Source organism: Salvelinus sp. IW2-2015, linkage group LG2 (assembly GCF_002910315.2).
Source record: "Salvelinus sp. IW2-2015 linkage group LG2, ASM291031v2, whole genome shotgun sequence".
Classification (NCBI taxonomy): Eukaryota; Metazoa; Chordata; class Actinopteri; order Salmoniformes; family Salmonidae; genus Salvelinus; species Salvelinus sp. IW2-2015.
In genome coordinates, this window is record NC_036839.1 from 15,677,010 (window position 1) to 15,691,473 (window position 14,464).

Sequence of the window (14,464 nt, forward strand, 5' to 3'; positions counted from 1 at the left end):
ATACAGATATGCGTTGTCAGATAATAATGTCCGTTTTTTCTGTTCTGGTTTTGTTCTTTTGTTCAATTTAGGATTTATTTCACCCGTGAAAATGATTGGATTGGTTCACCCGTGGGAAAATATCAGGAGTTGGCAACTATAACATTATAAATGGAATTGTAGGCCTATATTTTCAGTGAAATAAAAGCTGACATTGTTACAAAAACATTGGCTATTGTTATATTTGTTAACAAAACCGTTGTTAAGAAGACATTTTTTGACGCTATAAGCATTGCCTATTTGATATTCAAATGTATTGACGTTTTTTTCTTTCATTGATCATTTTGGAATCCTGCGTATGCTGTTATATGTTTAACATTCTCCTATATTTTACAAACATTCTTGCCCAAAACAAAACCACAATATATATTTGCATGTCACGTGAAAGCAACCGACCAACCACATTTAGTTGTCACAGTTCTGTAATCAGTCAGGCAACAAAAAAACGAAAGGGTTATTTGTATTCATCCTTGCTTTGCATTCATGCACTGCAAAGCAATATGTTCTGGATCTGAGGGGACTATGTGAGGTTTTCACCGAGAAAAGTTGCATTGGCAGTTGGTCAAACTGAAATGGAGGGTTTGGGAGATAATATCACTTCTGTCCATCGCAGATGTTTTTATTCCTCTGCTCCCAGGACTAACCCAAGCCGGTCTGTACCAGGAGTAACGGTATACACAATTTCGGACAAACCAAACTCTTTTGGCTTAGAATCTCTTAAACCATATTCACCTCTTTCTACAATAGCCAGAAATGCGTCACTCACATTTGACTGTCATTTGGGGAGCAGTTGTTATGGTTGCACAATCCCCGACAGCAATCTATTCCAACAGGGTGTGATGAAACCAACTTCTCAGGCGTCTCTATCTGGACACTCATCAGATAAACCAATGCATTTCTCCGGGTTTTCAAGTTCCAACATACACTGCAGTGAAATGCAGTCCAGACTGAAAGACGTTGGAAATGTTTACCAAGGCTACACGGGTCTTTACCCGAGAATCTCTGGATACATTGATGTACCTGTTGTGACAAGGGCTGGTCCTGGAGATCCGAGGCATGAGGACTGTCAGCAATTGAACTGGGCTAATAGTTGGAGCAATCCGCTGTATTATGCCAGAGAACAGAAGCAAGGCTCACAATTCTGGAAGTCATCCCTCACAGGTAGGTTATATCTTCTGTAACCTCTTCTTTGAACTATTATTTCACCCACTTGAATTTTAGTCTGTTTTTAATTGACTTGTTCAGTTTAGCCCAACCGAGGAATCCAGAAGAATAATAAACAAAGTCTATGCATTAGCCTGAGAAAAAAAACTGCGAATCAAATATTATGACTTTCGATGTAACTTTAAGTAGCCTATGTAAAAAAAAAATGTCAGAAAACGTCCTACACATAAAGACCACACTATTAACTGTAAATTACGTTTAGTGGTCATTTGTTTTCGTCTTCTCGAAACATGAACTGTCTTCTTGTTCCATACTTGTGTAGAGGAAGCAGTAATGAACCAGCCAGATGTCTGCACTTCATACCGACGTGGGAGGAAGAAACGGGTGCCCTACACGAAACTACAGCTCAAGGAACTTGAACGAGAGTACACCATTTGCAAGTTTATTACCAAGGAGAAAAGACAACGGATAGCTTCTTCCACCAACTTGTCTGAGAGACAAGTAACAATATGGTATCAAAATCGTCGTGTCAAAAACAAGAAGCTTATATCAAAAGATAGAGACCTTGAAACTTTCTCTTGATTTTTTAATTTCACCATTTATGAAATGCTGAATTGTCTCAGGTATTAGTCTCACAATATTTTGGTAAATATTTATATTCGTGTGTTATAATGTGTGCTGACTGATAGACTGAGCTGCTGTCAATTGTTTAGAGCTATATTAAATCATATATTCTGATGTTGAATTTGTATTTGTGCAATTCTGAAAAAATATTTTTCCTGCTCTTTATTTAAACTTTTTTTGTTGAAATTATAGGCCTGGGTTGGGTTATGTAGGTCAAATTCCAAGTATATTGTAAGAATATCATATCACCTATATGTATTTTAAAGATTGGTCTACATTTGGGGTCCGTTTCCCCAGACAAAGATTAAGCCTAGTCCTGGACAAAAAAAACATTCTTAATGTAGAATCTCTATTGACAGTGATTCTCAATGGAGAATCTCCGTTATGGATACATTTGTTTCAAGGTCAAAGCTTGTTCGAAAAAGTGACCCCACATTTAGTCCTACAATTACGTACATTTGTGTTGATAAGGTAAAATATGTTTGCCAAAGCAAATGGTGAATTAGGTATGATTGGGCCAATAAAATATAATAATTTCCCGACAATCATTGTTTTTTTCCTCATATTTCTAAGACGTATCAAGTCCGTTCTTAAACACTAAGTGTGCTTGTCATGTATATAGTCTAACAACATTCCAATTTTAGCAATGTGGCTGTGAGGGTATGCAGTCCTATAGGCCTATATACTTGCACGTAAGCCTACTTAAAGTTGTGCGATTAGGCCCGTATTTGATCATATCATTTCAAATATATAGTCATATTTTATTTGTCGACGAGAATGTTGTGTAACGGATATAAAGCAAACATTCAACTCAAAGGAGACATTTCCACCACGCAGAATTAGCTGAATGTTTACAATCAGGTCTTACTAATTACACATAGGCTACTATATAGGTTCTAAGAGAAAGTCATATCGGTATGTAGGCCATCGCGAGGGAACCAATTCCATAATTCCACTAGAACTGCGGGTGTTTATCAGTAGGTAGGCTTAAGGTCTATATCAATCTAATCTATCAATCAATCAAAACATTTTCATGATCATTGTTTATGACAATGTTATATACATTTTCATTCTGACCTATTGTAAATACTATGCTCTCACTCAAAGGAATGAATGATACAATTGCAACTATTCATGGACTTGTTTCGCCATCTACTGGTTTCAGCACGCAATTTCTCCACAAGAGGGATTTTCTTTAAAACAAATAACTGAATTGAAAAACAATTTTATTGCGAATAAAATGAACAAAGTTGATTGAAAATCGTTATATTCTATATGCTGAAAAATCATAGTCGGTTTGGGGACATTTTTTATGAAAATATAACAACCTACCATTTGGTGTGAGCGCAATATTTACCCACCCACGGAGGCACAGAAAACGACAAGAGTTCATATAAAACATACGTCTGAACTTAAGTTTTAGTGCTGTTGGCTATTATCTTACGGGAGTGATCCACCCACATCAAAAGTTGCATGCATTATCTTTCAAGAAAGGACATCAGAGGCGATTCTTTGTTTTAATCAGTGAACAATCGCCTCTGCCAAGAAACTACACCAAACATGCACTTGGACTTGTTTTTGCTTAATCTGAGCTCTCTGGACATTGACCTTGAACTATACCAATATGAAACGCTTTCAGTAAAACGTTGGCTTTTGCAATATGCGTACGATATATTTTGGTCCTCAGTTTCTATGAGTGGCTAAAAAGAATGTCGTTTTAGGGTATTCTTAAATTTACTAGACTCGTAAAAGATGGGAGGCCACGCTGTCGCCTTTCTTTCCGGAGACGGAGCGTTTACAAATGTCATTTCTCGAGTCCGAAGATCCTGACTGTCTAGCTTTGCTGGGAAAACTAAAGGATAAGTATTAGTTAGCCTAGGTAAGATGACTGATCTAGATATGTGTCAAAGGCCAGTATGAAAACAATTGTTTAGAGTATGCTATGCTAATATCGATATTATAGGAATCAGGAAGCTAGTAATTTATCTGGTGAAATTGATAAAAATATATATATTTATGTAGGCTAGTCTAATCCAGTTGCTTACATATTTATAACCAGGGTTGTAAATTAAAAGTATAAAAAGGGGAAATGTCTTTACTGTAGGCTATATTGTCAAGAGATAATAGCCTATTATTTAAAAGTGTGAACAAAAAATCCGTTCATATAATTTTTTATTTATAAAAAATGATTCATAGCGTATAGGCCCAAACATAATTTGTATTTTTCAGATGGCACAAAGGGTAGGCTAAATAAGAGTATAGTAGGCTATCTATTATTATTTCCAATATAGTTATTCGTTCGTTATCATACTATGGTCTTCTCAGAAGCAATTCATTTAAAGGTAGGCCTATGCGAGGCTACCGTTTTGTTTTAACATTGCAGGCCTATTTTTTTGTGTTACTTTTCTATACACTAAACTGTTACTAAACTGTAGAGGGGTATGTGTAGACCTATATCCATGAGTTGTGAATGGGGGACGAATCGTTCGTTAGTGGGATTAGTATTATTGCTTTGAGATTGTATGAAAAAAATAATACTGCATAGACTATAATATAGTGGTGGTTATTGGACTTGTAGCAACCATACCTGTCTGTCAATCGTCAATGACTTGTGAGCCCTATAGATTGTTTTAGGAATAGCCTTCACAGAAAACTATCCATATGTCTATGTTAATCTTGGTTATTTTATAGAAATGTTTTTTTTTTTTTACACTGCTGCCTTATAATTGTAGCTAAATCTTAGTCACCTCACATAAACCAGCCTGGCTAGCTATATTATCTCTCAACTTGAGCATGTTTTGCGTAAATTACATTGTCTTGCATTGAACATATAGCCAATTGTTTTTCAATTATAACAATAATCAGTATCATCATAGTTCAGAAACCTAGCAACAGTACCTTATAATAATATATTGGCATTGAAAACGGTCTCTTTGATTTTGATAGAGCCATCTAACCAACACCTTTCCATTTGACGATTCTGTATATAATTTCTCTACGAGAATAACACTCTCATTTGTATTTCTCATATAAGGCTATGCATTTTTTATTTTACTCTTGCATAACATTACCTTGTGGAATATCTTGCCTTGCAGTATTAAGGCCAAGGGTGGGACTGAACAACATGTTTTGCATATCACGTGACACTGTATGAGCAAATCAACAATTACCTTCCCTTTATTCATTAGGAGTCTCTAAAAAGGGTTGTAAGAAGCGTTTGAGAGAGCTCCATGGAAATGTGTGAGCGCAATCTTCTGAATTCTGGCTATGTTGGTTCTCTGTTGAATTTTCCTACCCCGGAGTCGTTATATTTTTCCAACCTGCGGGGCAATGGAGCTCATCTCTCTGGGCTGCATCAGATTTCCTACAACAGGCGAGAGGTGTGCTCGCTCCCGTGGACTTCCCCAAGTTCGTGCACATCTCCGCCTCAGAGCCGCGCCTTCAGTGGCTACTCTCCGCCGTTTCTATCCAATTCAGTGCCTGTAAATACTAATCCCAACAACCACAACAAGGGACCACTTGACGAGTCCAATAAATACTACTTTCAGGATGTAAACCACAAGCCAGAAGAACCTGCTAGACATGCGCAGGCCTTTTCTGGTGAACATGGAGTTATCAATTTCGGTAGCTCGAAATATGAATTTTCGAACTTGGACAGACGGTCCCATAATTCCGGTGCACAACACGAACTGAATCCCACCAACCAGGCAAGTGCCGCCGGCTTCAAGCAGTCGGCGAATTCAATTCCCACAATTCAACCATCTTCAAGTAATGCAGGTGCCAGGGCGTCATTTTCTCATGGTAAGATACTTCTAACGGTTTCTAAACTGTATGTCGAGACTATTTATTTCACCTCCAAATCATAGTTCTTGTTTTGTTATATTTTATGTTTACACAGTGATAATTGCAGACCATGCCTGCATGCTTCTGGATTCTCGAAATTATATATATATATTTTCTTACCAAGTGTGGGAGATCCACAAGTGTATCCACAAGTTGCTAAGGACTGTTTTTTTTCTTTCTCCAGATGCACCCTGGTGCTCTTCACAAGTGAAACCCAGAAAAAAGAGAAAACCATACACAAAGCCACAGCTCGCTGAACTTGAGAACGAATATATGATGAACGAGTTCATAAACAGGCAAAAAAGGAAGGAACTCTCTGAAAGACTGGACTTGAGTGATCAACAAGTCAAAATATGGTTTCAGAACCGCAGAATGAAAAAGAAGAGGCTGATGATGCGTGACCATGCATTTTCCATGTACTGACAGCCTTGGGTCTTGATAATGACCTCGTGTGGCTTCGGTTCAGACAAGCGCAGCCACTTCAAACCTCTGTCCTGAGCCACTGATCTTGGCAATATAGTTATAGGCCTATAATTTTTTTTAATTTTAAGAACGATTTATTGTATATTTTGGATGGTTATACAAACAACTGAGCTTGTGAATTGTTGTTACTTTTGGCCTTGTATTATTAGTTAGTTGGTGATAAAGAAAGCATAATTTATTTTCTGAAAGTCACGTATTGAACTTGTGTTTGAGTGTTTGTAAAGCATGCGATTTAGGTCAATAGGATACTTCTTGGCCTAATGATTTTATTCAACGACTCACACACTATATCTAAGCGTATAATAAGGTATGGTCATGTCAATGGATGATTGTTTTTAATATAGGTAAGCTATTTACATTTACATTTACATTTAAGTCAGCTATGCAAGCGTTCATTTATTTGATTTGTTTCTGGGACATGAATGTTATTTATAATTGAATCTTAATACATGTATAAGTTATGTAGGCTTATTGTATTGACGAAATACACAATGATTATATGGTTAGAAATGTATATTGCTCATATCTGTGATCAGTCCTGCTACTAGGCCTTCACAATTGCTCGTCCAAGCTCAAGTTCGTGTTTTGTCGGTGGAAAAATGAACCATGAAATGTGTTTTGGATTTTTTTTTTTAAATGTGTTTGCATGTCTATCTAATTCAACACAATAAATGTGTTTTTGTCTTGTTTTTTTGTGTGTTTGAGTTTGCGTAATGGTCCATAATGCAGCCTCCATTTTTCTGCTGCATTCAAAGCGCTTGGGTGGCTCTAGTATTCTCTGTAGGCCTATAACTGCATTGGGGGTCCAGTTTATGAATAATTAGAACAGTTTACTGGCACATATCATGTGTGATATTGGTATCGACGTTATATCGAAAAGCTACATATTTTACATCAATGCATACAATTCCATGACGACTTGGTGTACATGTACATGCAGGTACATGTGCACATTTGTGTTGACATTTGAGGCTACATACATTGCTCAAAATGCCACTATAACACTTGTGGTGCTATTTCATCATATCTGTCCAGCACGTACACGTAGGGTATAATTTACTGCATAGTTAGGCCTATGTGGATTCCACTTAGTATACCGCAGTACCTACTGCTACGATTACATGTTTGTATTATCTATTTATTCAAGCGGCACATCGACACATACAGGCTAGGCTATTCCGAAACAGACCTACAGGAATTGACTACTTACTGAATATGATCGCTCTCACTCCTTAGCCTATGATCTTTACCGTTTTGTTTGCTTGTAAATATTCAATTTAATAGCCTACCTTACATGAATTCATTGATTGTTAAATGTATAAATGGTTTTGGGGTTTTAGAGGGCGTAACTTGTAGGATATATTCAGTGGTGGAAAAAATACCAATTTGTCATACTTGAGTAAAAGTAAAGATACCTCAATAGAAAATGACCCAAGTGAAAGTCCCCCAGTACAATACTACTTGAGTAAAATTCTAAGTAGACTTTTGGTTTTAAATATAGCCTACTTAAGTATAAAAAGTTAATGAAATTGCTAAAATATACTTAACTATCAAAAGTAAAAGTATATATAATTTATATAAATAATTTCAAATTCCTTATATTAAGGAAACCAGATGGGACGATTTTCTTGTTTTTCTAATTTATTTATAGCCAGGGGCACACTTAAAAACTCAGACATCATCTACAAATTAAGCATTTGTTTTTAAAGATTCTGCCATGTCAGATCCTTCAAAGCATTCGAAATGTAAGGACTGCTTTTGAGTGTCGGGGAAAATGTATGGAGTAAAACCTACATCATTTTTTTTAGGAATGAGGCAGAGTAAAAGTGGTCAAAAATATACATAGTAAAGTAAAGATACACCCCAAAACTACTTAATTAGTACTTTAAAGTATTTTTACTTGAGTGCTTTACATCACTGGATATATTGTCATCTTTGGTTGGCTATCAGGGACGCAGGAGGCTATAGGCCTAACTGTTAGAAAAAATCTACCATTATTCCCAAAGCACACAAGCGCTTGAAGTGCTTCAGAATGGCCTATAGCTAAACATTTGTTGTTAATGTTCCGTTATTTACCTTATGACTCTGAAATTATATTTAGCTAGTTTACAATCCCATTGTTTTAAAGCGATCAAAGGGGAATGGAGTGGGTTTTTGGTCCAGCAAGGTATTTTTATGAGAACTCTGCCAGATGACGTCTGCTCATGCTCTCAAGATAGGAGGGCGCCAAAACAAAGTTAAGGTCAAGTTAGTGTGTAATCTTGCGTTGCAAAATACGCACTCAAACTCGTTTTGGCATGAAAACAACAACAATCAAATTATTTTTGTTTTTGTGTGCTTTAAAGACGTGGTATTTGCAAGAAGGAATCTATCTATTTGATGACACATCCGCATGAGACGGGCGTGAAAACAAGGCCCAAATCGCCCATTTTGTCTACAAGGACCGTTTTGCAGGTTACTCATTGTTGCGTTGTCAACCAACCTGTACTCATTGCCAATGCAATTTATTTTGCATTATGCTACTGTTGGTAGTATAGGACTAGATAATGTTGTTTTGATATAGTTAGTACATGGGTAGCATGTACAGTACTCTCTGCTCTTTGTGTAGCTCCTAGTTTTTGGGAATTCTTTCTGGGTAATTTGTGCGTAATTACTTTTTAACATTGTATTAACTCGTGTGTTTCACGGTTTATTTTTCACTGGAAGATTAATAGAAATAATGATAATATAATCAAGTGTTTTTTCACATTCATTGTGTGTTTAAGATTGAGAATATTTCACTGTAGTACACTATATAGAAAAATAACACGAGCTAAACGCATTTCGGGGAGACTGAGGGGAAAACGTGTCATTACAAAAACATTTGCATTTGGGCCAAGTTTTTCAGTCCAAACAGCAACGCTCAAACATCATGTGTTATTATTGTTCTCAGGGTTGCACGCAGGGTTATTTATATATGCTATAGCCTACTATGCTTTTCCTGTGGGTTTGAGGATCTAAATATATAACTTGTTACTTTTAGTGCCCCAAAAAAATAATTCTGTATTGTGTTCCTGTCGAAAGAAACGTAGATTTTTTTGTGTGTAGATTTTTATCCGTGCAAATAATACTAGGGATGTAATAGAACATGGGACGTTGGGCCCACAATTACAGATCTAATTAGTTAGGGATTTGCTATGGTGAATGCTATACTGTTTACTTCCCTTTCACGTTATTTATATTATGTAATAGGCATATGTATTTCTATAAAGTGAAAAATGGTGTAACTTGAAAATTAAACTCCTGTAGACTATCTTCTAAAATAGTGTTGAAAGTAGACTAGACATAGGCCACGGTTTCAAAATGTCTAAAGCACAAAGTAATCGCCACCCACCATAGTGTTTTTCCTCCAACAGCTACAAGATACACTTAAACTAGAACACTTCCTTTTGTCTGTGCAATAAAATGATTTGAGTGCCGACGTTATTGGTGATTGCTTGGTGCACATCGTCTCAGACCGCAGACGGTCAAAGCCAGCAGAGATGTTTTGTACTTGGCAGTGCAAAGCCTTCCTGCAGCCAATCATGCTGATGACGCTTCTATTTTTAATTTACATTTTGGAAGATCTTATCCGGAGAACCACTAATTACATATGTACGAGGAAAATGAACGATTCTGGATTTGGGGCGAACAACCAGGTAAAGAATTTCCATGTATCCCTTTGTCAGGCCTGGATGTTTTTGAAATCGGAAAATACAAAAAATATGAATGCTCGGAGAAAATATAGGGCCTGGAAATATAATGGAAGCGAGTCAAAATATAGTTGATGTTGAAATCAGAAAAGTATATTTCCCCCACATAGTCCTAATCTTTCTCTATAATTAAGTTGTCTTTATATGTCTCTCTTTCTTGTTTTCATTCTCTTCATGTTTTTCTTTTCTACCTTTCACCTTTTCTGTGTTTTTGGTATCCTATGTGGATTATGTAATATAATTTGAGATTAGGTTTGTGAAGATTGTTTTGGTGCATTTTGTGCATTTGTTTTTGTATTGTTGAGGCACGAGCGTTAAAAATGTACGTTTGTTTTATCTATCCGTCCAAGTTATTACGCGCGTAACTTGTGCGTAATTGTAGGCTAATGTTAAATTTGTGAGTATAGTTTTGGATGCGAAGTAGACTGTGCACGAGGGAACATTCTGTGCCCTTTAACTTGGACTCCAAGGGGAGGTCAACTACAAGTATTTCTTAATATGTATTCAACTACCATGATACATAAATGTCATACTTTCATAATAGTGCGCACATATAGGGCTTGCATGGAATACATACAAAGTTGTGAGTTTGTCATTCTATAACTCGAATTCTATTGCAATAACCCATTGATGAAATATCTCAGGGATTGTTTAGTAATGTCTATTTCGGAGGGCGAGCGCAGATCTACATAGGAGTTGCTTCTGAATCCAGGCAACCAATGAACTGTCGTGTGCGCTCACATGAGTTGCTCTAGACAGTTCTTAATGACTGATATTGATATATGGTAATTCCTTAACCGGATCACATGACACAATTACCTCGAGAATCGATAAAGATGAATTGCACGTCAGCCTACGTTTCCGATTTTTTCTCCCTCGCGGGTCCTTTCCACGCGCCTATGGTGCAATAGATAGACAAAGTTTAACACACTCAAGCTGCCAATTCTATTTCGCTATAGCAAAAGGGTGAAGGGGAGAGATGGCGGAGTACGATGAGCGTGGCAACTGTGCGTCAAATATGTATTTACCGAGTTGTACATATTACGTTTCGGCGCCTGATTTTTCTTCAGTCTCCTCGTTTTTACCCCAGACTACTTCGTGTCAAATAAATTTTCCTTATTCTTCCAACATAGCTCAAGTCCAACCTGTTCGAGAAGTGTCTTTCAGAGACTATGGACTGGATCACTCAAACAAATGGCATTACAGGGGCAATTACGCTTCTTACTATTCAACGGACGAGATAATGCACCGAGACTTAATCCAGTCGTCGAACAGGGCGGAAATGATATTCAAAAATGATTCCTTGTACGGCCATCACGGCGGTACGAGCTCGCCATGCAATTTCTTCACAAATGTCGGCCGAAATGGGGTTCTTCCACAAGGGTTCGATCAGTTCTTAGAGACTGTTAACTCTGAGAAGCCCAACCCTGACGACTCAAAACAAAAGACACACTCCAGTCTCCCCGGAGATGCTGCGTGTAATAAACAGACTTCAGATAGGCCTACATCTGAGGAGTCTAAACGAGACCCAACTGAGGACATGGACGAAGATGGTTATTCGATATCAAACTGCGCTGGGGACAAGAACAACGGCCCAAGTAGGTACAAGCATTAAATGGGGTTATAGTAAGTCCACTACTTTTGTCGGTCCGATTTTATGTGCCCCTTTATAAGCATGCAAAGGTTTTATATACCCCAATAAGATGTACTTTTCTGTTGTTAAAATATTTACGATGGGAAGGCAGTTTAGGTGAGCTGTACTGCAATATTTCTGATGTGTTGTGTTTTCTGAATTAATTAAAGTTCTCTGATTCGCTTGCATGGTGTAAATTACAATGCAAGCATGTTTATTAGGCCTATTTGTTTATGACAATGCATTTACAAAGTAATAAAATAATGATATAAACAGAGAGGTAGGCAATGCTGCAATATTCGAGATAGAGGAGAGCCTACGTAGGCTATAGGCCTAGGCTATGGGAAGAGGTTCTCTTTGGCTGCATAATAATGGTTTACCTATAACTTCGAGAATAACCGTGTAGGACAGACATGGACTCAAAATGTGTGTGTGTGTGTGTGTGTGTGTGCGCGCGCGCGCTCACTCGCGCGTGCACGAGCATATCTGCTTGTGTGTTTGTGGATGCATGCGGGACGATCATCTTTTCACTCGGCTAACTTGTTAATTATGTTCTTTACTGACTAACATTGAGCCAACTTTGATCTGAACTACATTGTACTACATATTTGTCGTAAATAAAATGTTTTGTCTTTGTTTAGGTTCTTCAAAGTCCAGAAAAAAGAGATGCCCCTACTCCAAATACCAGATCCGAGAACTTGAACGAGAATTCTTTTTCAATGTGTACATAAACAAGGAGAAGCGGCTCCAGTTGTCAAGGATGTTAAACCTGACAGATCGACAAGTGAAGATTTGGTTCCAGAACAGAAGAATGAAAGAGAAAAAGCTCAACCGGGACCGGCTTCAGTATTTCACTGGGAATCCCTTATTCTGAACCCTACGCATTTGGAGTCAATAGTTGCTAAATGCTTCACAACAGATTGAATAAAGAGTTGTTTTTTGGGGGGGACATCTCATAATCTATCAAAACAACAGAAGGTGAAACACCGCACAGCATAATGAACATTGCAAACAGACTGGATCTATCTATGCAAGGCTCTTGGCATCTGCCACTTACTTACCTCAATGAACACATGAATCCTGTTATTTAAAATAAGATTCAATCCAGTGAAGAAATCATCCAGGAGACCTCGTCATAATGTCCATTTGTATATCATTATACTAATTAATTATAATCTCTAGGCTATGCATATCTTTTTTATTTATTTAAGTTTACATGGTGGCGTTTGGGGGATTCTAAAATATTGCAGTAAGCAACGCGTACTTTGAGTAGATTAATCAATCAAGTAGACTACAATAAGTAATTTATAATAGTAGAATTGTGTATGCATTTAGTAGACGCATGTGATGTATATTGTGGTTATGTGATATCAAAATAAAGTAAACATGGCAAATGTAGTTATGCGTTACCTCATATAATTGCAATCACAACGAACTAATTTCGTATAACTTTGGTCAGGATCCACATTTGGCATCGAAAAAAAGTTATGCATAATTTCATACAATTCAACAAGGTTTTTAATACTCCACTATAGAGATGCTCTTGTCAAAGCAATCTGATATATTTGTAAAGGACCAATTGCACTGGCACTAGTAGTTATATCAGTAGGCCACAGGACTATACAGCGAATTTCCTGTTATTGTAGCCAAGCAGTAGTGTCTCTTACTTGCTTCAACTTCAAAGTTTAGACTAGACCTTTTATTCCCTTTATTTTGTCTTACACTTAGGCGGTTTTCTAAACCTTGAACCGTCTAGACAGTATACTAAAAACTAGCTGTAAATGTCTAAATTGGGGGCTATTGGACCCTCTGGCCACTCCAAATGCGGCCCTACCCCAAAATAGTCGAGAAGAATGCAGTAGGCTACTGTTTACTTGTCAGGCTATTGAGTTTAAAGGAACGCAAAATGTACACGACCAAAATGATCTATTACGTTATATAAGTCTTTATAGTATATATTTTTCATATTTAACTTCAATTGGCAAGACCATGAAAGCGAAGAAAACCCATACCTAACAAGGCCTATGATTTGATTTGGCAGCTTTAAAAAAAAAAGTGGTGTATTTATTATAATTGTTTTAATTATTTGTATCAAATAGCCTATTGTTAATTGAATTAATAAATGTTCTTTCCTGCCTTTGAATTTCCCGTATAACGTCAATGTCGTCCCCTATCACTTTTTTTTTAAATAACTAGGCTATAGGCGCCTTTGGGCTGATGTCTTGAGAAACGACGCCTTCTGAATGATATCTGCATTGCAGTAGGATTCCAATATGGCTGCGAAGCAGTGAGTTTTCCTTTATGAAAAGTAAGCAGATACAGGGATACAGTTTCTTGTTTGAAGTTGATAACTGTCTTCTACATACTAACCAATTAAGATGTTGCATTACATTTAGCCTTTATGCAATATTCATGAAATCATCCGCAATCTTCTGATGTGGTAGCATTACGCACGACTTCAACAGTCTTACAAGAGTATAATATAGTTTAGCTTAAGTAACAACACTGAAACCAAAAATATGTGTCATAATCAAGGGTTTAATTCGAATCCACGGATAGGTCCCTCGTGTGTTAGAATTTAACAAAGTAAGGCAGTGCACTGCAGTATACTAAAAGTGAACCAGTCGACCAGTGTGTCATCCTAAATAAGCCTAAATATTTCTGTGACCAATGCTTTTTCACTTTTAGCATCGCGCAATGATTTTCTTTTCGATGAAGAATGTAGGCCTATGTGGTCTAATAGGCATGCCATGTTGGACATGTTAGTGTATCTGATCATTCGAATTGTGTTCCTAGCTGTAGGAAATAAGTCACAAACACACACATATCAGTCAGTCTTTTGATTGAACATTTTTATTGGGTTTTTGGTTCAATAAATAGGCCTAGTTGGGAAAAAACATTGTGCAGACATGGTGAATGCTCGTTCCTATTCTAACCACACGAGGGC

General features: G+C 37.1%; 4 protein-coding genes across 5 annotated transcripts in view; all 4 read left to right on the plus strand.

The window, feature by feature from the left end:
• The first annotated feature begins 531 nt into the window (after positions 1 to 531).
• LOC111972181 (homeobox protein Hox-D13-like) lies at positions 532 to 1,948 on the plus strand. Its single transcript, XM_023999077.1, has 2 exons — positions 532 to 1,200; positions 1,526 to 1,948. The coding sequence occupies exons 1-2, from the start codon at positions 612 to 614 to the stop codon at positions 1,783 to 1,785; spliced, it is 849 nt and encodes a 282-aa protein (XP_023854845.1). The 5' UTR covers positions 532 to 611; the 3' UTR covers positions 1,786 to 1,948.
• Positions 1,949 to 5,023: 3,075 nt separating this feature from the next.
• Positions 5,024 to 6,842, plus strand: hoxd12a (homeobox D12a). Its single transcript, XM_024003685.2, has 2 exons — positions 5,024 to 5,628; positions 5,855 to 6,842. Exons 1-2 carry the CDS (start codon positions 5,058 to 5,060, stop codon positions 6,091 to 6,093), a joined length of 810 nt encoding a protein of 269 aa, XP_023859453.1. The 5' UTR covers positions 5,024 to 5,057; the 3' UTR covers positions 6,094 to 6,842.
• Positions 6,843 to 9,639: 2,797 nt separating this feature from the next.
• Positions 9,640 to 14,464, plus strand: part of LOC111975417 (homeobox protein Hox-D3a) — a 40,393-nt gene continuing 35,568 nt past the window's right edge. Inside the window, exon 1 of the mRNA XM_024003745.2 lies at positions 9,640 to 9,830. The gene's annotated coding sequence lies outside the window, so the exon portion shown is untranslated. The remainder of the gene's footprint in view (positions 9,831 to 14,464) is intronic.
• On the plus strand, positions 10,641 to 12,915 carry hoxd11a (homeobox D11a). 2 transcript variants are annotated; one of them, XM_070447497.1, is made up of 2 exons: positions 10,641 to 11,486; positions 12,159 to 12,313. In XM_070447497.1, the coding sequence occupies exons 1-2, from the start codon at positions 10,864 to 10,866 to the stop codon at positions 12,217 to 12,219; spliced, it is 684 nt and encodes a 227-aa protein (XP_070303598.1). In that variant the 5' UTR covers positions 10,641 to 10,863; the 3' UTR covers positions 12,220 to 12,313. The 2 variants fall into 2 exon arrangements, with proteins under 2 accessions (XP_070303598.1, XP_023859538.1); XM_024003770.2 differs by having other exon boundaries at positions 10,648 to 11,482; positions 12,159 to 12,915.